This window comes from Labrus mixtus, chromosome 13 (genome assembly GCF_963584025.1).
Source record: "Labrus mixtus chromosome 13, fLabMix1.1, whole genome shotgun sequence".
NCBI lineage: Eukaryota > Metazoa > Chordata > Actinopteri > Labriformes > Labridae > Labrus > Labrus mixtus.
The window spans coordinates 4,529,748-4,556,624 of record NC_083624.1 but is presented as its reverse complement, the minus strand read 5'-3'; the positions used below and the strand labels follow the sequence as shown (position 1 = coordinate 4,556,624).

Sequence of the window (26,877 nt, the reverse complement as noted above, 5' to 3'; positions counted from 1 at the left end):
CACAAATCTGGTTATAATCCTCTCTTATCCTCTTTTGCAGCACCGGGTTGCAAGGTTTATTTGCTAGTAATCTGTCTCCACTTACCTTTAAAAGAAAAAAAAAAAAAAAAAAAAAAAAGAAAAAAGTTATGACTGAAAAGAAACAACAAGTTGGGTTTGGACGACCTCTGGTGAAAGCCTACCTGCTGTGAGTTACAGCGTACGGGTTTCAGAGAGATCTCTAAATGCAGCTTACGATAAAGCCGCCGGTGCAGCTAGTGGAGCGTAGAGCGGCGTGTCCTAGAGGAAGGACCTGTTTCAGAGCTACGGCGCCTATTTTCTGGGTTAGCCTCCCGCTGTATCTCCGAGGGCCACAGCAGCTGCTGCTCACATTCATTTCACTTCCCATTAAAGGTGAAATAAATCAGGAGTCCCCACACAACCTCCTTAGAGACACAGAAAACACACACACACGAGCAGGGAGGGAGGAAGTCGGACACATGTGGACATGTATCAACACACGCACATCACAGGCGTGTGTGTGTGTGTGTGTGTGTGTGTGTGTGTGTGTGTGTGTGTGTGTGTGTGTGTGTGTGTGTGTGTGTGTGTGTGTGTGTGTGCAGATGTGCGCACGAGCAGTATAACCTAGGTCATGTGCATTGAGGATGTCAGGCGGAGAGGAAATGCAGTGTGTTTGAGTGTGTCTGTGTGTGTGTGTGTGTGTTTCTCTGACAGCGCAGCGCAGAGAGTGAGTGGGTCTGTGTGAAGGGGGGCTATTTCTGGCGTCTCATTTTTTTTTTTTTTTCCTGCTGCCGCAAAGAAATGCGATCGGCGTCCGGGAAACGAGAGCTGGCAGCAAGCAATCATCTGCCTGCCACACACACACACACACACACACACACACACACACACACACACACACACACACACACACACACACACACACACACACACACACACACACACACACACACACACACACACACACACACACACACACACACACACACACACACACACACACACACACACACACACACAGCACCAGCGCCGAGCAACACGCGCCATGGCAACGGAACAGCCGCAATTAGAGGCGAAGAGCCTTTCCCCTCCACCGAGGGAGAGACGGAGAGAGAAATGAAAGGAAGAAAGAGGCGAGAGAGAGAAAGAGAGACAGGAAGGGGTGGGGGGTGGGGGGGGGGGTGGGGGTTGTGGGGGAGGGGGCAGAGACGAGTGTCAGAGAAACAGGAAGGAGAGAGAGAGGGAGAGTGGAGGAGGAAGAAGAGCACGATAAAGAGGTGGGAATGTGCGAGAGTGAGGCTGTGAAGGGGAACGAGGGCCGAGAGCGATGAAGGAGGAGGAGGAGGGAGGAGGAGGAGGAGGAGGAGGAGGAGGAGGAGGAGGAGGAGGGGAAAGGGCTGAAGGAGTGAGGCTGAATGGAAAAGACTAAAAATCAGGGGAGGCAGAGAGCGAGGAAGAGAAGGAGGAGGAGGAGGAGGAGGTATCCAAAAAGACAGATTGCGAGACACGAGCGAGACAAACAAAAGCGATTACGTGTGAGAGAAACCAAGATAAGAGGAGAGAGGAGGAAAGAGGAGACAAGGAGGATAGATGGAGAGAGAGCGAGAGAGACGGAGAGAGAGAGAGAGAGAGAGGAAAGATGGGGAGACGTGGTGGAGGCGTGCAGAGGAGGGGGAGGCAGGCTGTTTCTCCTGTGTGAGCCAGGCTAATGAAAGATGAATGAGGGAGGCAGTGGTGGGAAGGAGAGTGTGGCTGCGGGCGATGCCTCACTGAGCTGCTGCGTGTGTGTGTGTGTGTGTGTGTTTATCAGGGGTTTGTGTGTGTGTGTGTGTGTGTGTTTATCAGGGGTTTGTGTGTGTGTGTGTGGCACAGTCCAGCGAGTCTCACAGTTGGCTGACTGGTGTCGGACAACAGGGATGATATTGTGTATACTGTATGACTCAGGAGCAAACGGTCAGCAACCGTAAACACACACACACACACACACACACACACACACACACACACACACACACACACACACACACACACACACACACACACACACACACACACACACACACACACACGCACACACGCACACGCACACGCACACACGCACAGAGCATGTACAGTCATAGCTCAAAGGCTAAGTCTGCCGCCACCTGTTAGCATGCAGTCAATCATTAGCACTCGCACGGCATCTCCGCGCCTCACTCACGTATTCAGACCTTCCATCTATCACGCTGTCAGTCATTCTTTGAACCTGTCTCACCCTCCGCATTCTGCGCAAAATCCCTCATCCGCTGCCTCCCCCCCCCACCCATCTCCTCCAATATCCCATCCTGCCAGTCTGTAACACTCTGCAGCCATCACTTTCCCTCCTGCCTCCATCCCCTTTTTCACCTTTTCGTCAACCTGTAATTGTTGTTGCAGAGCATCCTCAAAAAGTTTTGAGGGGGGGGAAAACAGCTCTGAGGACGGGAACTCCTTTTTTTTTTTTTTTAAGTGCAGCCAGACAAGAGAGAGAAGTCATCCTGACCCTGATCGCACTTCCTCCTTTTACGGGCTGAGAGACTGCCTTACTTTTTTTTTTTTGGTGCTTTTTTTTTTTCCATCCAGACGAATCACATGCTTCAGAGTTTCAAAACAAGGCCCCTGTGTCGCTTGCAGTAAATCTGGAATTTTCTCCAGACTGAAGAGGGATTATTTGCCAAAATGAGCGTGATCCCATAAATTTGTGTACAGTCAACTTAATTTTTTGCTGTGTCATTCGGGAGACTTCCTGCAGCAGAGAGATGTGAGATTCCAGCTTTCAGTCCCCCAAAAAAAGAAGGAAAAACTCTCTGCTTTGTTGCACTGTTCATATACTTGAATTTTAAAGAAGAACTGGCTTCTCATCTTAAAACTGAATTGAAATGCATCTGAAAATAAACGTAAAGCTCCTCTCACACATGCACTCGTTTTCAGGGCAGCCGGCCCCTAATATTTTCCAGAGAGCCCCTTTCACACATGTTCATCACGGCTGCAGATTTTTCCCCATCATGCCAGAGGGGAGGGGTCTCCGAGTGTCCACGGTGCGATGTTAACAGCATATCCAAGAAGCAACAAAGTCCGCCACAGTGAAGACAGTTTATGCCTTTATGTCAATGCTTTGTGTGATTGGACACTTCGATGTAATCAACAGTGGAAGGGAACATCCTAACAAGCCGAAAAAGAGCACGAAGCAGCCCCATTTGCCTGATGACGGCAACCGCTGTGGACAAAGTGGCGCCTCTAACAACTGTACTCATGTCATGTCCATGCTTAAGTTATAATCTGTGAGGGGGAAAAAAAAAAAGTCCTCCTGCGGTCTTTTGAATGTCAAAGAATCGCTCGCCGTGAATCTATCTTGTTGAAAATATATATAAAAAAAGAGTCATCTGGATGCAGCCGTTTTACTGTTTCGTCTGACATCGCCCTGGAGGCAGCAGTAACAGGCAATAAAAAAATGACTATAAAGATAAAGCCAAGAGGCCGAGTGGTTAGTTTGTGACCAACATGCAACAAGGCTGTAGTCCTCGAGGTCGGCAGCCCGGGGTTTAAATCCGACCTGTGAATCCTCCCCGTATGTCAGTCACCCACTCGCTCTCTCTCTCTTGTCCCACTTTCCAACAGTGGTCTTAATTTTGCTTTTGCATGAGCATTCATTTCAGAAAGTTTCATAACAAGCAAAAAACTCCTCACAGGAGCTTTAAGCAAATAGGCCGACATATATATACATCTTCATTTTATCCATCGTTGTTTTTAAAATGTTGATTGTTGTACAGTGTCCTTGTGTGTCTTGAAAGGCGCTTATAAATAAAATGTATTATTATTATTATTATATTGTGAATCTCTTTAACTTAATTGAAGAGTTACAGTTAATAAGAAGTGTGTTAAGCGTGTGATTGCATTTTATTTTTGTTTTAATCTAAACATAAATCTGGGCTAACAAAAATGTAATGTGGTTGCCAAATTGAGAGGCTTGGTTGCCCACGGGGCCAGTGCATAAAATGATCAGCGTCTATCCCTGTAGCATTGCGACAAATTCAAAGCAGGTAGAATCCTCGAATTACGTTATAATGCAATCGGTTTGTCGTTTTAATGCTAAAGAATTTCAGGCATTCATAAATAACTGATTTTATCAACTCAGTGATTGACATTCAATCAAAAGTAAACGTGACATGTGGACACACTGGTTCAAAGGGTTTTCTGCTGGTGGTTAATGTGTGTCTTGTTCAGTGTGACGGCCTTCGGGGCAGCACACACACACACACACACACACACACACAGGACAGACCGTTCATTGTTCACACACAACATGTGATCGACCACTCGAATGGAAAAACGGCTCTAAGGCTTGTGAACTTACGCAGGAATATTGTGTGGATAATATGGAAGTGAAATGATCTTCTTTGATCACAGGGTCATTGTGGGTGGGGGGTGGGGGGGGGGGGGGGGGAGAGCTTTCATGGCTAAAGACAGGACTCCTATTATACACACACACAAACAGGCACACAAGCTTACACACATGAAGATTTCTTTTCAACCGCCTGTGTAAACATCTCAATAAAAATCTCTGAAAGAAGGCAAAAAAAAACAAAAAAAACACACAAACAAGCAGACATGTCGTGCAGAAACAAAACATATTAACGCGGACGTACGAGCTGATGTACACACCTGCTGCAGAGTTTTTGCACACACATGCACGGACTCCCAGAAGCCCCCGGGGGACCAGAGCGGCTAACGTTCAACAACAGAATAAAACCCAAACAAAGAGACATCCTGTTTCCCGGAACAGAACACCACTCAACTCCGCCGTATTGGGAGAAGCCAGTAAACACACACACACACACACACACGAACGCACACGCACACACACACACACACACACACAAACAAACACACACACAGGCATAAACACCCTCAAACACACGGACAAGAAATCTGTTCATCGCAGTGCCTGTGTTTCCCTGCGCCTGATTCATGTATGGATGTGCGTGTGTGTGTGTGTACGTGTGTGTACGTGTGTGTGCGTGTGTGTGTGTGTGTGTGTGTGTGTGTGTGTGTGTGTGTGCTGTCCAGCGAAGCCACTGGCTGTGTCTTCGAGTGTTGGTGCACGTGAGTTCATCCTTGTGAGTGGCTGTAGCTAGAAGTGTGTGCGTGTCCGTGTGTCTCTCTGTGTGTGTGTGTGTGTATGTGTGAGAGAGCGAGCGAGCGAGCGAGCGAGAGAGAGAGAGACGGAGAGGAGAGGAGAGGAGGGAGGGAGAGCAGATGATAGAGTAGGCTTTAGCGATTCCCTGGAGTGTGAGGCAGCGTTTACGGCACTCTCAGAGCAGCCAGAGTGATGAATATTTAAAGACGTGCCTGAAAGAGCAGAGGGAGGGGGGAGGCTGGGTGTGTGTGTTTGTGTGTGTGTGTGTGCGCGCGTGTGTGTTTGTGTTTGCATGCGCCCGCGAATGTGTGCACATGCCCAAGTGTGTGTGACAGAGGTTATCTAGTATCCCCTTTAGCATTTGCCAGAGTATTCCATGGGTGTACGTGAATGTATGTATATATGCCTATATGTGCCTGTATCTAGGCTGAGTGTCTATCTAAGAATATACAGTATGTGTCCATATGTCTATAGGGACCTAAAGGTATATATAGTTTGTTGTTTTTTGGGTTTACATTTTTGCATGTCTGTGTTTGGATGTTATGCAACTGTGTTTTGTGTATTTATATATATGTGTTTCTTATCAGCATTTAGGTTTATATAAGTTTCTTAATGTACATGTCCACTATGATATAAAGCCCAGAGCCTTGACGTGTGTGTGTGTGTGTGTGTGTGTGTGTGTCGATGTGTGTCCAGCCTCGGCACGGGCGCCTGCTCCGTGTGTGTTTGCACATCACACAGCCCTGTGGGCCAGCGCGCTGTCTCGCTAAAAGGGGATGAATAGCAGAGCGTCACTGCTGCTCAACGGGAGACGAATGGCCGCCGGGGCGCCTCTCCAGTCTCCAGTTACACACCGATCACCGACGGTGGGGGGACGCAAAGCACAAGCAGACACGATCACATGTCCGCACAAATAATATCTAGGCCACACAGCGACATGTGGCCAAGCTATCACCGAGGGTCTTCAAAGAGCGGGACACCGAACACCGCTGATATCTTAAGATTGATCAGGGGTCTGTAAATAACGGTGGAGAAAATGTGAAAGTAATGACATCATTAAAACTAATGACGAGCGCAGATATGCTTTCAAGCTCCAGTTTGAATTACACCCAGGTTTCCTTGTGCTCGACTCTGGAGCCAAGTCTTGAAAACCTGGATCCTTGGAATCAATCCTGTAAGACTCAAAGACATCAAAGCAACACACAAAAAAAAAAAATGATCGTCTGCCTCTGAATCTGACAGACAATCACAAAGCTACAAGCTATCACAAGTTCCAACCGATTTTAGTTAACGGGCCAATGTTGCCACTCTCTTCCAAGTAAATTGAAAGAGAAAAGTTAGATAAACAGAAAAAAAGGGGGCTCGCAGACAAATAAAAAGACGACAGTTTGGGAGCCTTGCACGCCGCCTTTCAGCATCTGAGGGGCTCACTTGTTCCGAGTAAACAAAATGCGCCACTAAAGATATTAGGGTGTACAGTATAAAAACCACACACCAGCCTACACACGGCGCGGCACAAACACACATCCCTGCACGGCCCGAAAGCGCGATATTCCAAGAGGCGTGGAGACGAGGAGCGGAAGGAAGGGAGTGTAAAAAGGAAAGAGAAAGCCAGAGTGAGAGAGAGAGAGAGAGTGAGAGAGAGAGAGTGGGAGAAAGAGAAAGAGCGCATCCTGGGATGCAGAATGCCAAATACAGTGAGATAAGAGTTAATGTATCCCCCCCCCACGTCTCTCCCCCCCCCCCCTCCTCCTTCATCCCTCCCGTTTGGCTCTCTCTTTCTTCCTCCCTACATCCATCCCTCCCCCCCCCCCCTCCTCCTCCTCCTCCTCCTCCGCCCCGTTTGCTTTGAGGGATGAATAATAACTGCTGCTCTGAGATTTCCTCCCTCGTTTTTCAAAGCGCAGAACGGAGATGGGGAAGGTCTGCCTGGCCCGGGTTTGCGCGTGCATTACGTGTTGTGCGCACACACACACACACACACACACACACACACACACACACACACACACACACACACACACACACACACACACACACACACACACACACACACACACACACACACACACACACACACACACACACACACACACACACACACAAAGGCAGACACACACTCTTGAGCACACACAGACGTGTGCACACGCCGTCTTGTTCTCACTGCTTGCCTGGAGCAGGGAAATCAGATCTCCTCCAGAGAAAGGCGAGGGGGGGCTTAAGCGCTGTAGGGAGCCCATACAAAAATCCCCTGCAAGCACGTATAGGAGCTATACACACCAGAAAAACCCACACACAGCATCGAGGGGAAACCAAGAATAACTACCGAGGATGCAAGCCGCCTCCTGGAGCGACAGGGTGAACCCAAGGTTACAGACACATCGCGGGTTCAAGCCCCGCAGCCAGGGCCAATCCATCCCTGCTGGTGCACCCCTCTGCAGGGTGAGTAACCCCCGATCGCTTAAAGGCAACTAGCGCTCCTGCTTTGTGGTTCAAAGCGAGGCCTTAAAGAGAGGAAAACAGACAATAAATGGGGAACCTTGTTCCATCCAACTCGCTGTCAAAAAGGAGGAAGCGGAGGGAGGGGGAGGGAGGGGTGTTTAAAGGGAGTACTCGTAAAAAAGAAGTGCAGGCTGTCCTGGCGGATCACCCTGCACATCAAGCTGCGCCCGTTCCGCAAAAAAAAAAAATCATCAGCTAAGTTCCGAGGAGAGGGCTTATTTATGCAAACAGGCGTACAAGCACGCACAGTAGGAATCTAGACAAGCCTTGTAAACAAACACACACCCACACCATAAAGCACACAGGGGAGGCGATGTGAGAAGCAGACTGTGAAAACTCTAGTCGTGCCCGGGCAGCGCTTACACACACACACACACACACACACACACACACACACACACACACACACACACACACACACACACACACACACACACACACACACACACACACACACACACACACACACACACACACACACACACACACACACACACACACACACACACACACACACACACACACTCTCGCACAAACGCACAAGAGAGTAGGGAAGACTGAAGTGGCAGAGAGGGAGTGAAAAGAAGGACAAAGAGAGCGAGCGAGCGAGCGAGAGAGAGAGAGAGAGAGAGGAGGAGGGAGGGAGAAGTGTGAAGGTGTGAGTGTCTGGTGCTACTTTCGTGTCGCCAAATGAGGGCAAGTGAATGAGTTAGGAGAGAGAGAGAGAGAGAGAGAGACGTGTGCGGCAAAATTATGTATAATGACTCTGCGAGCGTGTGTGTGTGAGCGAGCGCGGGCGAGGAAGAGTAGGAGCGCTTTCCCATTTCAATTCGCAACAGCTGGTGTCGAATTAACACATTTACCAGTGTGCATTTGGAACAGATTAAAATTGTGTGTGGCGTGTGACTGTCTGTGTGTGTGTGTGTGTGTGTGTGTGTGTGTGTGTGTGTGTGTGTGTGTGTCTGTGTGTCTGTGTGTGTGTGTGTGTGTGTGTGTGTGTGTGTGTGTGTGTGCGCGGTATAGCAGATGAGGGCCAAAAACAAGAGTGTGTTTGTGTGTGTGTGGGAGTGTCTGTGTATTAACGCAATGGATCAGGGCAGGGAGAAATGGCAGAGCGAGAGCGAGAGAGAGAGAGAGAGAGAGAGAGAGAGAGAGAGAGAGAGAGAGCAGAGGGGGAGTAGGGGTGAGCGAGCGAGCAAGGGGGGGGGGGGGGTGGGGGGGGGGGGTGGGGGGGGGTGAGTGCGAGCTCTACCCGACGGCTTTAGCTGCTGCCCTGGGCCGTCTCTCTAAGCCCTGTTTAGGAGGCTTTGGGGCTCAGATAGAAATAATCCCCCACTCAGACACACACACAGGCGAGGCATGCACACACACACACACACACACACGCACGCACACACATTTTCACCTCACAAACACGGGAGAAATGCTCATAGACAGCCACACGTTCAATACAAGGCAAAACAACACACACATAGGTGCACGCACACTCAGCAACAAGCAGTGCACTGCACACTCGCATTGCCACGAAGCCAACCACCCGCCTACACACACACACACACACACACACACACACACACACACACACACACACACACACACACACACACACACACAGAGACGCACAAACATGCTGGGAAAAAAAACACACGCTTAGGCTGTCTGCCGTGCGCTGCTTCCGCACGGCAGAGCACAGCGACATCAGCACGGCACCGTGACAAACACTTTACACACTCCAGCACTCAGCAGAGGGGAGGGAAGGATGGAGAAAGAGGGGAGGATGAAGAGGCGGAGGAGGAGGATATGAGCCGGGGAGGGAGGTGAGTGAGTAGGGGAAGGGGGGGGAGAGAGGGAGGGGGAGGCTAACAAATTAATAGGAGCCGGAGATATATACAGCCAGCGCTGCCGAGCGGGGAGAGGTGGTGGAGGACGGGGGGGGGGGGGGGGTGGGGGAGGTGGCGACGGCGGCGGTGGTGGTGGAGGAGGATGACGACGAGAGCAATTCATTCCCGTTTTCTCCTCGCCCGCTCTCATGAGAAAGGCAGAGCGGAGCGGAGCAGAGCGTGTTTGCTCAAGAGAAGGGGAGAGCGAGCGAGAGAGAGAGAGAGAGAGAGAGAAAGAGAGAGGGCTTTGTGTGGCGGAGGAAGGAAAGAGTGGAGAAGGAATCGGAGAAGGAAGGAGGGAATGTGACATAAAAACACAAGACGGGGGAAGAGCAAGGAAATGTGGGAATTACGGGGCCTGTAATGAAGACATTTTTAGCAGAAAAGAGAATAGGGAGGAAAAGGAAGCTTTTTGGGGGGGGGGGGGGGTTGGGGGGGGGGGGGAGATCGGAGATGAGGGCGGTTTGGGGTTAGCGCAGAATGCAGTTTGTCATCTTCATCAGCCCGGGACACGGGAAGAAGGGGGAGGAGGGGGGGGGGAAGTGGAATGGATGGAGAGGTGAAGTAGGCAAAGGAGGAGGAGGAGATGGAGAGGGTGAGGGGGTTGAGGGGGGGGATGGGCGGTGTTTAAGCGGAGCCTTTGAGAGACGTTGACCCTGTAATTGACCTGTGTCTCCGCCTACATCGCCGTGGCGACAAGCAGAGCCGCCGCAGCTAATCACTTAGTAACCCTGACCTGTCAATCACACCGGGTGTCACTGGGAGGGAGGGGGAGAGGGTGGGGGAGGGTGGGGGGGGGGGGGGGGGGGGGAGTGGGAGAGAATAAAAGATAGAGGGAAAGAGAGAGAGAGAGAGAGAGGGAGGAAAAGGGTAGGGATTGAAAGAGTAATAACAGCGCTGGGGTTATCATTTACTGGACCACCCGCCTCCTCCCACCACCCATCAGCCAGAGAAGCCCTGGTTTTAAAAAAAAGCCAATAAAAAGGCTCTGAGCCTCCGACACACACTCACACACACACACACACACACACACACACTCACACACTCACTCACACACACTCACACACTCACACACTCACACACTCGCGCGTGCAATCTCCTTTCGTGTCGGTGCCGCTTCAGAGACAGCGAAGCCTTCCGAGGGTTCAGATAAGAGAGAGAAGAGAAGGAGGACAGGAGAGACAGCGGGAGGGACGGAGGGAGAGAGAGAAAGGGAGAGCGAGGGAGGGGGGGTGGTGGTGGTGGTGGTGGTGACGGGTTGAGAGGAGATAAGACAGCAGAGTGAAGCGCGACATGCAAATAAAAAACAACACAGCGGAGAGAGTTTATGTGCCGAACAGGTGTGGAGTGGAGTGTGTGTGTGTGTGTGTGTGTGTGTGTGTGTGTGTGTGCGCGGACGTGTGTGTGTGTTACCTGTTGATGAGAGGAAAGATAGACACCAGCAGGTAGACGGAGGGATACCACTTCAACGGTTTGATCTCCTCCGCCAAAGAGACCTGAGGGGGGGGGGGAGGGGGGAAAGAAACTGCTGACCCATGTAGAGAAATTGAAGGCACACATTAACACCCCTGTCTTGCTTTCTTGAACACACACACACACACACAATCACACGCTCACACTCTGGGTCTTAACTGGAAGATCAGTGCACTGAAGCAAACAACAAAGGCCAATTAAAAGCTAATAAAATATTAACCTGCTGATTATACGCAATATCCACACAGTTATGTGCAGAAACGGGGATTTTTTAGTCAAACTAGAAGCCACGACTTTTTTTAGTAAACGTGGACAGGATGAATTCAATATCTGGATGAGCGTGCAGGCAGCAAGACGGAGGGATGCAGCAGCAGCAGCAGCTTAACGTCGAGGACGAATGGGGGGGGGGGAGCAGTGGAGAGCTTTTACAAGCCGTTATCTAATTCCCAGGAGAGGAGGACTCTTGCGTCCGGAAAAGAGGCTGAGAAGCGCGGCCCCTGGATCGATTTTTCTCTGTGCTGTGCTGGTTCAACAGCCCCCCCCCCACCCCCCTCCTCCTCCTCCTCCTCCTCCTCCTCCTCCTCCTCCTTCTCATCCCCAAGGCTAGGACGCAGTAGCCGAGCCAGCGCAGCACCTCCCCTCTCTCTCTCTCTCTTTTTTCGCTCTCTCTCTCTCTCTCTCTCTCTCTCTCTCACTCACACAGAGTCGGAGCCAGCAGGCAGGCCGGCCAGCTCCGGTCTCTACCCCCACATGCTGGAAATTAATTACTCACAAGAAAGACCCTGAGGCATGCAAGCTCCGACGCAGGCGTTTTAAACAATTCATATGAAAATCACGAGAGCCCCCCAGTGTTCTTTTTTTAATCTTATGTGTGTGTGTGTGTGTATGTGTGAATATAAGAGCCAAGTTTCCATAGAGTAACATATGAATCTGCTCATCTGAACGGAGACTGGTCTGTAACAGCATCACCCAGAGGCAAATGCTTAAGCCTATTAATGTCGATCATAATGGAGATGTCAAGCTCTACTGTCACCTAAAGTGTGGTGTGTGTGTGTGTGTGTGTGTGCGTGTGCGTTCTTGGAGGAATGTCCCATTGGCATGGAGAGAAAGGGCAAACGAGCAGCCTGAAGGACGCTTCCTGGAGAATAAGATTTGTGACCGTTTGAGCTTTTATTCATGTAAATTTGAAAGAAAAATTAAGAACTCACGGAGCTGCGAGTCTCAGATAAAAGTGTAGGTGAGGTGCAGAGACAGGCATTTGAAGAATTTCAGCGCGCAACAGACAGGATGTGGAAGAGTGGAGGAGGTGGAGTGGAAGGAGGGGGAGGAAGAGCGCTCGGCTAAAGAGCCTCGTGTTTTTAATCAAAGCCCTCCCCGTGTCAGAGGCCCCTCGCGCCGCTCGGGAAGCGGAGGGGAATGAAACCGTAATTATGTGCGGCAGGGAACGGCGCACCATGACGCTACATTACAGACGGTTATCAGCGAAAAGCCATCCCCTCCGCCACACACTGAGCTCACCCACGCTTTGCATAGAGAAGTAAAAAAAAATAAAAAATAACAGTGGTTTCCCAAATGCACTTCAGCATCAGATGTAAGGACTTTTCAAAAAGGTGTTTTTTTGTTTTTTTTTGCTGTGATTTTGTTTTTGACTTGTAATAATCACAAACTGGATCTTTTATCTTTTTCATCTGAAGCTGTTTGAAATGTGTTTTATGTTTTCAGGGCACTAGTGGCCGAGTTGTGAGTTTGCACGCCCCATGTACGGAGGCGTGATGAATCGTTGCTATGCACATAAAGATTTATAGATTTAGTGATTGATTGAATCAGAGCGCAGCGAACTGCCATCTGCTGAGGAGACCGTGTTTAACATCAGAATATCTGACAATTGAAGGTTTTCAAAAAGATGTTTCATGTTAAATACCTTCAAATGCTCTTAAATATTTAGATTTTCTTAAATACCCTTACAAAGTTTTTTTTTTTCCGACGGCAGTAAATCCCAAAAGCATCCTGTAGAGAAACCCTGTAGTATCGCTGAGGACTCAAAGCGGCACTCTCTGAAGCAGCTGGAGAGCAGATCCCTTGATGTGTTTTGTCAAAGCTGCATGTCCTGCCTGAGAGCCCTCGACAGACAAACCCAACTGTCCTTGCAGCTTTCTCACAGTCAGGATGTTTCTCAGGATGCTGGCAACATGTAAAAGTAAAATTTGGCAGAAAAAAAAAACCAAAAAAAAAGAGAAGCTCTGCACAACTCTCACCAGCGCGCGCGCACACACACACACACACACACACACACACACACACACACACACACACACACACACACACACACACACACACACACACACACACACACACACACACACACACACACACACACACACACACACACACACACACACACACACACACACACACACACACACACACACAAACGTATACAGACACACGAGTATACACTTCACATTGTGACTCAAGGCAAGGCTTGTGTGGATCAGTAAACAAACACCCCGCGAAGATAACGAACAAGCAGCTCGCTGTTTGCTCAGCCAGCTTTGTTGCTACCCGACGGGACTGGCTGCTGCGTGTGCAAATGTGTTTAAAGGTTTTTGTGTGGCTGTCTGTGTGTGTGTTTGTGTGTGTGTGTGTGCAGTCTGACAAATCGCACTCCTCAGAATATCCTCTTGCTGACCTGTGCTGCTGCAGGACTTTGTAATGTGTGCGTGTGCCTGCGCGTGCGTGTGTGTGTGCGTGTGCGTGTGCATGTGTGTGTGTGCGTGTGTGTGCGTGTGCCTGTGTCCTCAAGCATGACCACAAACAAATCGCTGGAGACACAGGGAAATGTGTCACAGCCATGTGACGGACAGCTCTGATAACTGCCAACACTAGTTTTGTACGTCATTGCTCCGACAAGCTACACACTCACACTCTCACACTCACACACACACACACACACACACACACACACACAGACACTGATAGAAAGGGAGGGGGGTAGGAGGAGTGTGGAGACCAGGCTGAGTCATAGAGATAGAGAAATTAATAAAGAAAGGCAAACGTAGGAAACTAAAAGCGTGAGTAAAAAACATGAAAAGCATGTCTGTCTGTCTGTCTGTCTGTCTGTCAGTGTGTGTGTGTGTGTGTGTGTGTGTGTGTGTCTGTGTGACGAAGTAACGGAGAACATGGGAAGCCCAGAAGGAGGGAGATGGAGCGACGTGGTTGGAAATCACCGCAGCCAGCGGACAAGCAGCAGGAATCTCTTTCTCTAGTTTACACCTGCTGCCACACACACCTAATCATGCACACACACACACACACACACACACACACACACACACACACACACACACACACACACACACACACACACACACACACACACACACACACACACACACACACACACACACACACACACACACACACACACACACACACACACACACACACACACACACACACACACACACACACACACACACACGTGGACCGGGGTGCGCTGAATTGGCATGCACAATCTGCAAGGCTGTTGTTGTTGTTTTAAAGCATCGCAGCGCGTGCATAAACTCTCATAAATATTCATGTCCATGAACCTGGCTTGCTGCTTTATTCATGCTGAGTGTGAGTACGAGAGTGAGGGAGAGAGAGAGAGAGCGCGAGCAAGCAAGAGGAGGAAGTGAGAGAGAGATGGAGAGAGAAAAGAAAAAGAGAGAGAGAAAGGTGTGAGGCAGACAGAAAAACAGATGGAAACTAGGAGGACGACTGGGAAAGAGAAATATGAGGAGGAGCAGAGTGTGATAAAAACCGCTGCTGACTTATTTACACTCTCTGCTACACACAGCAATTAGCCCACATGAACAGTGTGTGTGTGTGTGTGTGTGTGTGTGTCTGTGTGTGCCTCTGTGTGTGTTGTTGCCACACATTCATGCCCACACAAGCATCAGTGATGCGGGTTACGCCAGTTCAGTGTGCAGTAATTACATCTGCCACTTAGGGGCAGCATCTACATAACCTTAACCCTAACCTGCCCCTCCACACCTCACCCTGCAGGGAGGGAGGGAGGGAGGGAGGGAGGGAGGGGAGATGGGGGAGGGACATACAAGCAAGACAACAAGGGCCTGCAGGTTTTTAGCTGATTCATCAGTTTTATTTTGACACCGTCCGGATTCTTTCCTGAATGTCTCGGTGTAAGGCGCCTTCACCTTTTTTTTTATGATTAAGCATCTCTATAGGTTCAGTCTCCTGCACAAAATTCTGCATCTACAACAGCAGGCCGGAATAAACGAGAAAGCAAAAAGCTTTCAAAAACTTCCCAGTATGACTACTTTACAGGAGGATTTCATGATTTAAGGGGAGAAGGGGAGCTGAAACAATGTAGTCCCCCTCTTCTACAGAGGGACAGGACTCATAATCATCACATCAGAGGCCAAAATATCCTGACTTTTAGCCCCTTGTGTGCGTCAGTTCTACATTTCCCATAACGTAACCAACAACATATTTTTGTGAGATCTTTCCTGTCCATGTCTTTAAAACTCTGCTCCCTTAGTTTACGAGGTAGTTTTTTTTCTGTTTAGTACACATTTGCTGTGCTCATGCCAAGATAAACCCAATGTCATCACCAGGGTTGTGTTTTTCAGAGTTTGGAGAGTTTCCTCTAGAGCCTGAAAGGACCTAAAAATACATAACCTATTTTGAGGACCTTTAAGCTGAATGTATACTGTGTAACGATGGTAGTTGGTCTGATATCTTTGGACATCTCCATTTACGTTTCTCATGTCTAATCAGGTGGGCTGTGTCCAAACATTTCTGCGTCTTTCCGCCAGGTCCCAGAGTGAATCTTTTCTTCATCCTTTCTTACGGTTTATATTTTCCCACCGTTCAATGTCAACAACTGAGTGGAAACACAATGAACGTCTTCAAGGAGAGACTGTCTGAGAATCTATCATCGGTTTTTAACAGTATGGCGTCTCAACCTTCTCCTGACAGACAGTTTTTCTCTCTAGAAGAATGACCATGCACAAAAACAAATAGAAAGTAATCCGTTTTTTTCATCATGGTCACACTTCACTTCTTATGAGCGACTTTTGTTGAAGCATTTTTTTTTCTATGCCCGTGTAAAATCAGTAAAGAACAGAATTTAAATTTTAAAAAAAAGAGACACTTCTTTCACAAGATTTATGATAACACGACTGTTGTTATAACACTGTAATGATGACAAAATGTTTGGCCATTTTATCATGAAAAATGTCCATTACAATGTCCATTTTCCATCTCCAGAATCTAACCACATTAATATGCACATGCACGAGCACACACGCAGCGAGGAGAGCGAATGTGAGGAGGAGGTCAAATTTCTGACACCTACCAGGATAATCCTGCACACACACTTGTCTTCACACTCTGCATGTGTGCAAGAATGAGCGTGCGCGTGTGCGTGCGCGTGTGCTTAGAGGGTCAAACAGGCCATTACCTTTCGTCTCTCTCTCTCTGGGTTGAAGGTTCCCAACCATGACTGCATCTGTGCAGAAAAAAAAGAGACCAAAAAGGGAAGAAAAGGTCAGGGCAATAACCGGGTGATGGCAATAACAAAATGCTATCATTTAAAAAAAAAAGCTCTTTCTTTAGTATAGATAAGTGGTTTTAGGTTTAGAGGTCAGCACCAGCAGGGACAAGAGGCAACACAAAGTCCCTCCTACAACCTGACGTCCACCAACTCCGTCCTCATTCACGCACGGCCTGCTCCGACCTCCACCTCAGCGGCGAGGAAGTGTGGACAACAGGAATAAAAGCGAGGAATAAAAAGGAGAAATCTTGCATGCATATTATCCCATGTGCTGTTTTGTAAAGCGTCTCCAGATAACACTTGTTACGAAATTGGCGCTATGCAAATAACGATTGATTGATTGACACTGCTCAGCCAATCTTGCCAACATGCTTCATTTACAGCAGAGTAGAAAAGTGCAGCGCTTAGCGGCGGAGGGAGGCACTTAAACGGAGCCAGCATCTCACAAAAAGAGGAACTGATCAGCTTCGGTGCACATAATGTGTCATGAGGAAGGAAGAAGAAGAATAAAATGTCAAAGGGTTGAGAGAGAAGACAGTTTTTTTTTTTTTGGGGGGGGGGGAGGAGTGTGAAAGAAAAAGTAAAAAGTGGAGCAAACGTGGCAGATCAGAGTTCTCTGGAGAGAACGTGGGAATACTTCTCGCTCTTCCTCCGTCTCCTCTCTCGGGGGAGTGCAGGGAAAATGTCAACAGACAGACACGCTCAGGAACTCGCTCACACACACACACAACCACACGCACGAGACTGGGATGGGATCTAATTGTGGGATTGTGTGTGTGTTTGTGTCTGTGTGTGTAAGTGGAAAGGGGGGGGGGGGGGGGGGGGTCAGAGGAAGCCAGAAGGTTTATGAAACCCAAGACATCAGAGGCAAATCTCTGGAGGCCCCACAGTGAGCTTCACACGCACGCAGAGGACGAACGCTACGCTCTAACAGCTACTCTGTTCTGCTATTTATTAACTCAATGTTGCCATGGTTTCTCCGCGCTGACGTGATTGTCATTGTAAATCTACTGTACGTGCGGCCGTGGTGTGTTTCATGCACTGAAAGGAATAAAGACAGCCATTTGGTTAGACTGAACTTGTCCCCCCCTTTTTTTTTTTTTTTGTCCGCTGAGCACAAGAATCCATTAGAAATAAACAAAGGTTGATAATAAGAGGCAATATCAGAAGGTTTCAGCTAAGGGTTTTGCTTCAGTTGCTCTTATAAGCTGCGCCCCAGAAAGTAGAGAAATCCAGCCAGATAAATGTTGAGGATTAGGAGGGAAGGAGTGGGCATGAACAAATCATATCCACAAAAAAACAAACAGACCAAAACACTCCCAGACCGCTCCGTCTGGCTTTCTAATGACTCATTAGTTTCCATATCTAGCTAGTTAGTGAGCTTAAAAAAAATTTCAGAATGTGTCCATGATTTCCTTAATGACCTCGGTGTAACTGACTCTGATTTGTAAAACTGATGAGATGCAGTTTCATCCACAGACCTCTCCCTCCCGTCTCTGGAAAAAAAAAAAACTTCTCCGTCCTGCTCACATCCCACCTCTCTTCCCTGCTCAGCCTCCTCGTCTTTATCCCTTTTCCCCCGATGCGTCGCCACCTACCCCGCTTTCAAAGCTTTTTGAAATTCTTTCAAGTGAGACAGCCTGCAGCTGAAAAGAGATAAGGCTTGAGCTCTTCATAAATATGATAGAGAAAAGCAAAACGGCAGAGCAGGAGAGGGGGGGAAAGACAGAGAGGTAGGAAGAGAAAGAGAGGGAATAGAGGCTCGAAAAAGAGATAGATGGAGGTGGAGGGGGGGGGGGGGGGGGTAAGAAAGGTGGAAAACAGAGATACAGTCAGAGAGACCGGCTGTTGAGGGAGAGACAGCTGAATACTGTGAACTGAATGACTTATGAGATGCAGATTGCAAACCAGCTTCATTCATTCATTCCCTTTATCACATTCATGATAAAGAGCTGTGTAGCCTCTTTTCCCTTTCAGCTACCTGCTGTCTGTCTGCAATCTGTCTGTCTGCAGCCCGACTATCTCTCAATCTGTCTCACAGTCCCTTCACTCACTCTGCCAGCCAAACAAAGACGGCGAGCGCACACGGAGACAATTCATTGTGAGTCTGATGTGGCTTTAGCCTGATTCTCCCTTACTCCTCTCTGCATTTGATGAATCACATCAGGAACCCACACACATATTGCTGTAACACATGTCTGCCAGCACCCTCTCATTCGCACTCCGGCAGCACGGTGCGTGGTGTCGTCAGATCAGGGGAATGGCAGCTATGTGAACTTAGAGGAATTCTGCCTGTGGGTTTTCAATGCAGCCTGACAATGGAAAACAACAGAGCTTTGAGACTGCAGGGAGAGGAGAGCAGCTCAGTGATGCATCAATTAATCCACGGGATACCTGAATAAAACTTAGTGTTTAACAGTATGAGATGCAGGGGAAAAAATACATCCAACACATGTATGCAGAGCACAGGGTGGTGTCTTAAAAAGTGAAAATCAGCTGGAAAAATGAATGAAAGGCATTTTCTATGTATAGACTGAACGAGTTACATTCATCCACATATGTTGGATCGTGTATGTTGCATATATTCTTTATTCCCCATATACTGAACTTAAAAGCTTTAAGTATAGTTTCTTTATTTTGCAAAATCCTGCAAAAAAAACAAAAAACGGCAAAGCTCCTTTAAATATCATATCATCAGTTTCCTTTTCTATTAGTTGACTTAAAATTCTTATGTTGGTCTTTTTGTTGTATTTAGTTCCAACATTTAAAAATTGTCTTTTTTTATTAACCTGATTCTGATTTTGGTCTGAGTAGAGTTTCTGACTTTCTTTGCCTCCGATAAATCCTGTGAATCAAAGTTTAATGCTAGACTCTCTCCTCCCATCATTCCCTGTGTGTCTTCAATAAAGGCAAAAATGGCCCAAAAAACACAAATCACCCAAGTACTGAGCAGCCTTTCTGCAAATAACTTCTGTTTTTTTATGCCGAATGTTTAGCAAAAGGCAAAATGTTTTCTATCCACAACAATATGAAACTCAATAAGAGTTGAAAATCTCACTTTTGAGTAGCTGAAGCACATGAAAAGTGAACACTTTTTATTTGATTAACACATTAAAGCCACCATGTACGGAGCCTTTCTGACTAAAAACACAGAAAAAAATATTATTTCTACCCAAAAAAAAAGGACTCCTGTGGAAATCACAGCAGGCCTTTTGAATTCCTCTTTAAAGTAATTGCAACTTGTATTTTGTTTTTTATTGTTTGGGATTGAATTCTTCTGCACTCACTTTGTTTACTGCAAAATAGGTTTGCTAAAGAAGCATTCCCAACATGTGACAGGTTTCAAACCCCCCCGGGTAAAAAAAAAACGTATTTGAAAAGAAAACAAAGGCATGTGTGAAATGCTTTCCCAAACATTGTGTTGTAAACATGCGTCGCACTTTGCAAACAGAGTTCCCGATTCAACTATCCACTACTTGAGAGTTTCTAGCTTTTCGATCCAAAATCAAGCAACTTTGAAAATGTGGCTGGGCTGTTGGCTTGTTTACGACCTCGCTGATCGTCACGGGTATTGTGCCTTTGGCCAAATTGGACGTTGTGAAAAGAAGTCTCCAAATCTCAGCATTTGCAGGGTGTTGCAATAAATAACCCATGTTGTTAAAAACAGATTTATCTTCTAAATATTCTTTACCAGCTGCATTGTCTCTGCAGTAACCAATAAAATGACCCATCAAACTTCCGTTCTGATGCATTTGACCCACTCCTGACCCCAAAATGTTTGGGAACTTTGCATTACTGACTTTACATGTGGGACTTTATACAGTATTCCTCCCAAGTAGCAAAAAAATGAGACCATAAAAACAGCCATATTTTCAGAGTTCTCAGAGACTACAGCTTTCACTAATGTCACTTTTCTAAAAGGTCACAATGCATTTGGATTTAGCAGAATAGCCAGAGTCTTGGGCTGCATCTTCTGCTGCTGCAGAAGAGGACGCACGGCGAGCACACTCACCCTCTCATTGGCCACGCAGATGATCCTGGCGTAGCAGAGGATCATCAGGAAGATGAGGCCGAACAGGGGCACGTACCATCTGCAAAGCACAAACACAAGCAGGCAGTCAGTGCAGTCCAAATGGGCAGTCATTAAAAAAGATTGCTTCTGTTTTTGTGTGTGTGTGTGTGGTTCTTGAAAAAAATAGGGTCAAGTATAAAATCAGTGTTAGTAGACTTGTTCAGTTTTTTTTGCATTGTCCCTCCCATAAAATTCCTTCAGAGAGTCAGATTGATCACCAGGACACAAAACATAACCGCACGTTCAAGTATATTGACTTTTATTGACTCTTTGGCTGTGGACACTAGAGAGCATTATTCTCGAGACAAAGACAAAGACCTTAACAAACAGAAGAGTTAAGAAAATGCCTGACTCAGCACCTTTTAGACCTTACTGCATATAGTTTCAGAGAGGGCAGAGAGTGATAGGAGGAAAACAAAAGAAATGCAACCAAAGTCAAAACACCGGAAATGCGTTGAATTCCTCTGGGATGAAGGGTTGACAATAAAAGGGAGGCGAAGGCAGGGGGGGGGGCTGCAAAATAACATGTCGGGTGTTTTGTGAGCGAGGCCACCGAGGGGAACCTGGGTGATGGCTCTGTTGGAATGGCAGCCCTGTGTTATGCAACCTCTTGGGAGGAGATGTACTATAAGCTCGGAGGAGTTTCAACCTCTCCCTGTAATCATGAAACAGGCCTTTGTCTTCCTTTGATAGACAGGTTCCTGGCCACCTCGTCTCTGTTCAGCCTCAGTAACTCTGAGCAGTCGAGACCTGCGCTGTGTGTGTGTGACAGCCAAGTTTTTTTTTTTTCTGTCTGAGCACCTGGCACAGGCAGGGAGGCACTGCAACAAAATGCACCTGTGTGACAAACATTTTTGATTGTGCAAAAGGGAGAACATCAAGAGTGATTAAAAGCCTAATCGTGATCTAGAGGAAAACTGACATTTAAAAACAGAGGGACCAAATCTGTCTCCAATCCAAAAAAAAAAAAAAAACACTCAAAGGGAGAGGCACTCAAAGGGAAATGGATTGGGAGAAAATGTCCAATACTTTCTCTGTCTTGGTATGTGTGCAAAAAACTGGATCTAAACGGCAAATATGAAGTCCTTTGGCAAAATCATACAGTCCCGACCTGTCTTCCAAGAAGAGGTTTATAGTGCACTGATATGGGTCCTTTGGCAAAATCATACAGTCCCGACCTGTCTTCCAAGAAGAGGTTTATAGTGCACTGATATGGATCTGCATATGGATTAAATCATCAACTGTTTTCTATCATCAATACAAAGTGTGCAGCATCTTTCATCTTAAAGATTCAGTAGCTGATGAATGTCCTTTTTTTTTCTTTTTTTTTAACACTGAGACATGTGATTTACAGCCCTACGTCTAACCTGCAGGTAAACCTAGACTCATTAATAATGTCAGTTTAAATGTTATACTGATAGAGAAATCTGAGATGTCAGGCATTTGTTTCACAGCAGGAAATAACAGGGGGAACCGCCTGCATCAAACATCATGTAGGAAACATCAATATACAAAGAACGCGCTCTTTGAACATGTGTGAGAGTGTGTGCGTGCGTGTGTGCGTCCACGCATGGTTCAATAATGGCGCGGGACAATGATGAAAGCATTTCGGGGGGGTGGGGTGGGGGGGAGAGACCTGTGCGAGCGTTACCTCGGTGTGATTTAATAACCCGCTCCCTGGAATAAACAGCGCCCAATTACACCGGCGCACGTCCCGTTAATGATGGAGAGACGAGGCAGGGGCGGGTGGTGGGGATGGAGGGGGGAGAGGGGAGGGGGGGGGTTGAGTTGGTGGAGTGGGGGAGAGGGGGAGAAAGGAGGGGGCGGCCTTTTTAACGATAGCGTGGGGTGGGTGGGGGGGCGGGGGAGGGGGCGAGGAGAAGAGAGAATGACGGGCGGCAGCTACAAAGTGCTCTAATTAGCATGATAATGATCTGCCATTAGAGTCCGCTGTGCTCTACAGCTGAGCACTACCCGGAGAGAGAGCGAGAGAGAGAGGGAGAGAGAGAGAGAGAGGGAGACGGGAGGGAGAGAGAATAAGAGAGAGAATCAAATAAAGGCAGAGAGAGAGAGAGAGTAGATTTGGAGCAGGCAGGGGATGATAAAAAGCGAAGACGAGAATAGAGGTGAGGATGGAAAGGTGGATGGATGATGGCAGAGTGTGGGTCAGGACCAGGAAGAGCAGAAATAAAAGGAAGCATCAGATGATTAAAAGACAGAAAGAGGGATAAGGTCAGACAGAATGAAAGGGATAGCAGAAAGGAAGAGGCTCGCAGCCTGTAGATCGAGCGGGGGGAAGGCTGTGTCGAAAAGGTGGAGAACCGGAGGGGGTGTCAGAGGACAGCGGTGAGCAAGGGAGGAAGCCTGAAACTGGCAGAATGAAAGATCATCCCGGGGTTGCACAGATTGAATCTCTCGGCCTTATAGTCTGGCCTTCCCACCGCTGCCGCTCAGGAGTGAAGGATGAAGCTCGGCTGAGAGGAGCCCTAATTGAACAGCTCTGTAGGGGGATGAAATCACGACGGGGACACGTCTGTGAGGGCGAGCGCTCAACTGCAGCCGTCAACTTTGACCAACAAGAGCCTACATCTCGGTGAAAGATCACGGGTCTACCTGTTCAACCACCTCGACCGGAACGTGACAACCTTGAGATACAGGAAGTGAGGGGGGGGGGGGGGGGGGGAGGCGGAGAGGCAGGGTTTCGCGCAGATAGCGTAAACACAAGCGTGCTCGCATTTTTTTTCCCCTCAAACTTCCTCTGCACAAAATAGAGTTCAGAATAATTGGGGGAAGTCTTAAGCAGCTTTAAATCATTTGGAATCTTTGCTCACAACATGTGGGGCTCAGAACAGAGCAACACATTTTGAAGCCCAGCAAGGTGCAGATATGCGTCATTAAAAAGAGAAAGCACACATTTTTAAAAACAATGGTAACAATTAATGTTGAGGAATGAGCTGCTTATTGACAGTGCTTGGTTTTCCCTGTTTGACAGGCGGGGGGGGGCGGGGGGAACCATGACGGTAAAGGACGAGCCAAGATGGCAGATGTGCAACAGCATCCAACACTTTGACGACTGTTAAAAACCCTTTGTTTCAGCTGTATGTAATGCATAGATTTATTCACAGCATTAATAAACAGCAAATAATGAAGCAGTTTTCATTACATTCACAAAGATGGCACCGCCAGGGACCACCCAGTTGCAGGACATATTTCACTCGCTAGAGGTCAATTTTCTGGATTTTTACCTGCGGTGGTCAGATATCGGCTCAACCCAACTTCTTGCGGTGATTTGATTCGGGGACTGGCGGCAGAAATTAATATGTCTCCGGTTGCTTTCACAAACAGCTTCACCCAAAAATATTGGGAACTTTTCAGAATCAGAATCGTTTTAGTACATTTACACATAGATGGAATTTGTCTTTTGTGCGTTTGTGCAAAGCATGTAGTTTGTTTCTATATTTCAATGGATAAGTGAAAATGACGATGTCAAAAATGTCAGGTTTACTTTTTTTTTGTTGGGTTCAACCTCTGAGCAAAATGAAAATCTGCACATTTGATTGTAATCCCTCAAATAAATGCCAAAACTTTTTTTAAAAATGAAGCTTTAACTCCTATGTGAAAGTCAAGTACTCGGATTCATCCTCTGGGGATCATGAACATCCGCCAAAATGTAATGATCGCTAATTCAATGACGTATTGCGCTCTTGGTGGTTGACTGACTGAGCCGACTGTCTTGGATAAAAGTAACCGGGTAATTATAAGTTTCCGCTTAACGTCATTCTCTCTGTTTTCCATTGCGATGTCAAAACCAGGGCCTGTGATGCACACCAATGGGAACCTTTTAGAGCGGTGACTCAGCTTACTCGAGTGCTTCCAATTGCTGACTCAACCCCCTGAAACCCGGCACCTCGGCCACAAAACGCTGTCCTCTGCTTTTCATTCCCCTTCTCCTTTCATCCCCTTTCACACCCTCCTCCTCCTCCTCCTCCTCCTCCTCCCCGTCCGAGCCTCCCCAACCTCCTCTGTCCTGTCCACGCGCTTCGCTGAACTCTGATGAAGACACACTACGGGGCGTGGGTAGAGACAAGGCCAATCTATATCTCTCACTCTTCTCCCCCTTCCCCTCCAGCTCTACCCGCCTTCTCTTTCCTTCTCCTGCTGAGTAATTCCCCGTCTCCCTAACTGTGCCCCGTATGTCTCCCCTCCCACCCTTTCCACTTTTCACCTTTAAAACGGAAACCTCTGCTCTCCTGCGACTCTCCCTGCCAGCTGTCAGCAGGGTGTGTGTGTGTGTGTGTGTGTGTGTGTTTGAGCGGATGTGGGTTTTTTTTTTTTTTTTTCCTTGACGGGTGCCGCTGCCTCGGCCTCTAATCTCTCGTCTGGTTTGATGTAATTAGAGCTAATGAAGATTCCCTGATCCTCTGAGCGGCTCGTCCCCCCGGGGCCACGACAGCGCGGAAAAACTAGAAAGAGCCGGGGAGCAGAGGAGCGCTGATAAAAGAGACACGGGCTCGTTTAGCACAGCTGATAGCTATGTGTTGTTCTGCATGCGTGCGTGCGTTTGTGTGTTTGTCTGCCGGAGTGCGCCTGTGTCTGTGTGTGCGCATGCTTATTTGTTTAGAAAGATTGATTCCCTGCTGATGCCGTGAGCAGAAACGCGATTACCTTGGCACGTAGCAAAGTGTTGTTGTGTGTACATGTGCGTGTGTGTGTGTGTGTGTGTGTGTGTGTTAAACATCTGCGGCGGGGATTGACAGAGCCCTTGCAGACTTAGGGCCGGTTGCAGAAAGCAGTAGACAGGCATAATCCTTCATAGCCGTCCTAAACACTTAAATACACAGTGTAGCAACTCCCCTAAATCTGACAAGGCAGAGGCAGACACAGGCACATCCATGTGCACATCCACACACACACGCGCACGCACACACATACATTGGCCTTACACCAAGAGGGAAAAAACCCTTCAGGCTCCCTTGACATGCAACCCTTCACATTTCCCCGCAGAGACCCCCTCCTCCCCCCATCTCCCCCTAGTGGGGGAGGCTTTGATCCCGGCGCTGAAAGGGTCTACTTACATCCCAAATCTCCAGGCTACGTGATGGTCTGTGATCCAGCTGGGGGAAGAGAGAGAGAGAGAGAGAGAGAGAGAGAGAGGGAGGGAGGGGGAGAGAGAGAGAGAGAGAGAGTGTGAGTGGTTAGGGTTGTACAAAGGAAAGGGAAAGCGTGAGCGGAAGAGAGAGACTTGTGCGACTGCGGAGGGGAAAAGCTGTGCAGCTGTAGCTATTAATAAGCCGAGAGTGGAAAGAGAGAGCCGAGCCCGGAGATTAAGGCTCTGTCCCAATTCTCATTCTGCCGCCGCCTCCTCCTCTCGTCGGCCTCTTCCCCTCTTCTCCTCACCCCTCTAACTACCCTCCAAACAAATAATGCCTTTTTTTTCCCAGCAGAAGAACCGGAGGGGCCTGAGGGAGCGTTTTTTTTTTTTTTTTTTTTAACAGCTCAAAGATGGGCTGATAATGACCAACTTTATCACATAATAACAATATTCCGAGGGAAGAAGCCTTTCTGGAGCTGGAATGCTTCCAAAGCTGTGGCCTTACTTGAAAGAAAGGGCTCGTAACAGAAAATATGTCGCTGGCTGAAAAGAAAACATAAAAATGGGTTCTTTAGCCGGATGTTTGGCCGTACTCACCACCAGGCTCCTGCTGGGCCGTAGTAACCCTTTAGCAGCGGCAAAGAGGCCATGACTAGAGGAACCCCCCACGCCATCAGATGGTACATCCTGATAAAAGGAAGGAATTCATTTCATTACACCAAGACGATGAGCTTTACCCCTGAGAGAGAAAAAAATAAAAACCACTAACTAAAATCAATTCTCTTCTCTCTTCAGCTCATCTCCTTGTTGGCACTCACACTGAGGTCATTTTTCAGGTGCAGACAAATGCCTATGCAGCCAGAGACTGCCAATTATTCAAGGTAATGCAAACCGTAATTACCATCTTGGAAAAAAAAAAAAAAAAAGATATGCAGAGGAGTTGTGCGCAACAAAACCACAAACAAGACACAGATTTTTCACTCGGCGGGATCTTATGGCTGCAAAAACCTAAGGGCCGTGCTTCAAAGAAGGGAAAAGAAAGAAGTGTTTTTTTGTTTTATCTTTAAAGGGAAGCGTTCACCACAGATGCAGAGTCTTCTATTGACCTCACCTGAATAATCATAGAATTACTGACAGTTTTCT

At 47.8% G+C, this 26,877-nt stretch overlaps 2 protein-coding genes across 2 annotated transcripts in view; both read right to left on the bottom strand.

The window, feature by feature from the left end:
- The window catches only part of kbtbd7 (kelch repeat and BTB (POZ) domain containing 7), a 100,550-nt gene that overhangs the window by 918 nt on the left and 72,755 nt on the right, over positions 1 to 26,877 (bottom strand). The gene's annotated exons all lie outside the window — the stretch shown is intronic.
- The window catches only part of si:dkey-100n23.5, a 56,882-nt gene that overhangs the window by 13,593 nt on the left and 16,412 nt on the right, over positions 1 to 26,877 (bottom strand). The window contains exons 7-11 of the mRNA XM_061053253.1: positions 26,332 to 26,421; positions 25,718 to 25,756; positions 20,583 to 20,661; positions 16,478 to 16,525; positions 10,951 to 11,033 (exon numbers count right to left, since the gene is read on the bottom strand). Of these exons, the coding sequence (XP_060909236.1) occupies positions 10,951 to 11,033; positions 16,478 to 16,525; positions 20,583 to 20,661; positions 25,718 to 25,756; positions 26,332 to 26,421 (339 nt within the window). The remainder of the gene's footprint in view (positions 1 to 10,950; positions 11,034 to 16,477; positions 16,526 to 20,582; positions 20,662 to 25,717; positions 25,757 to 26,331; positions 26,422 to 26,877) is intronic.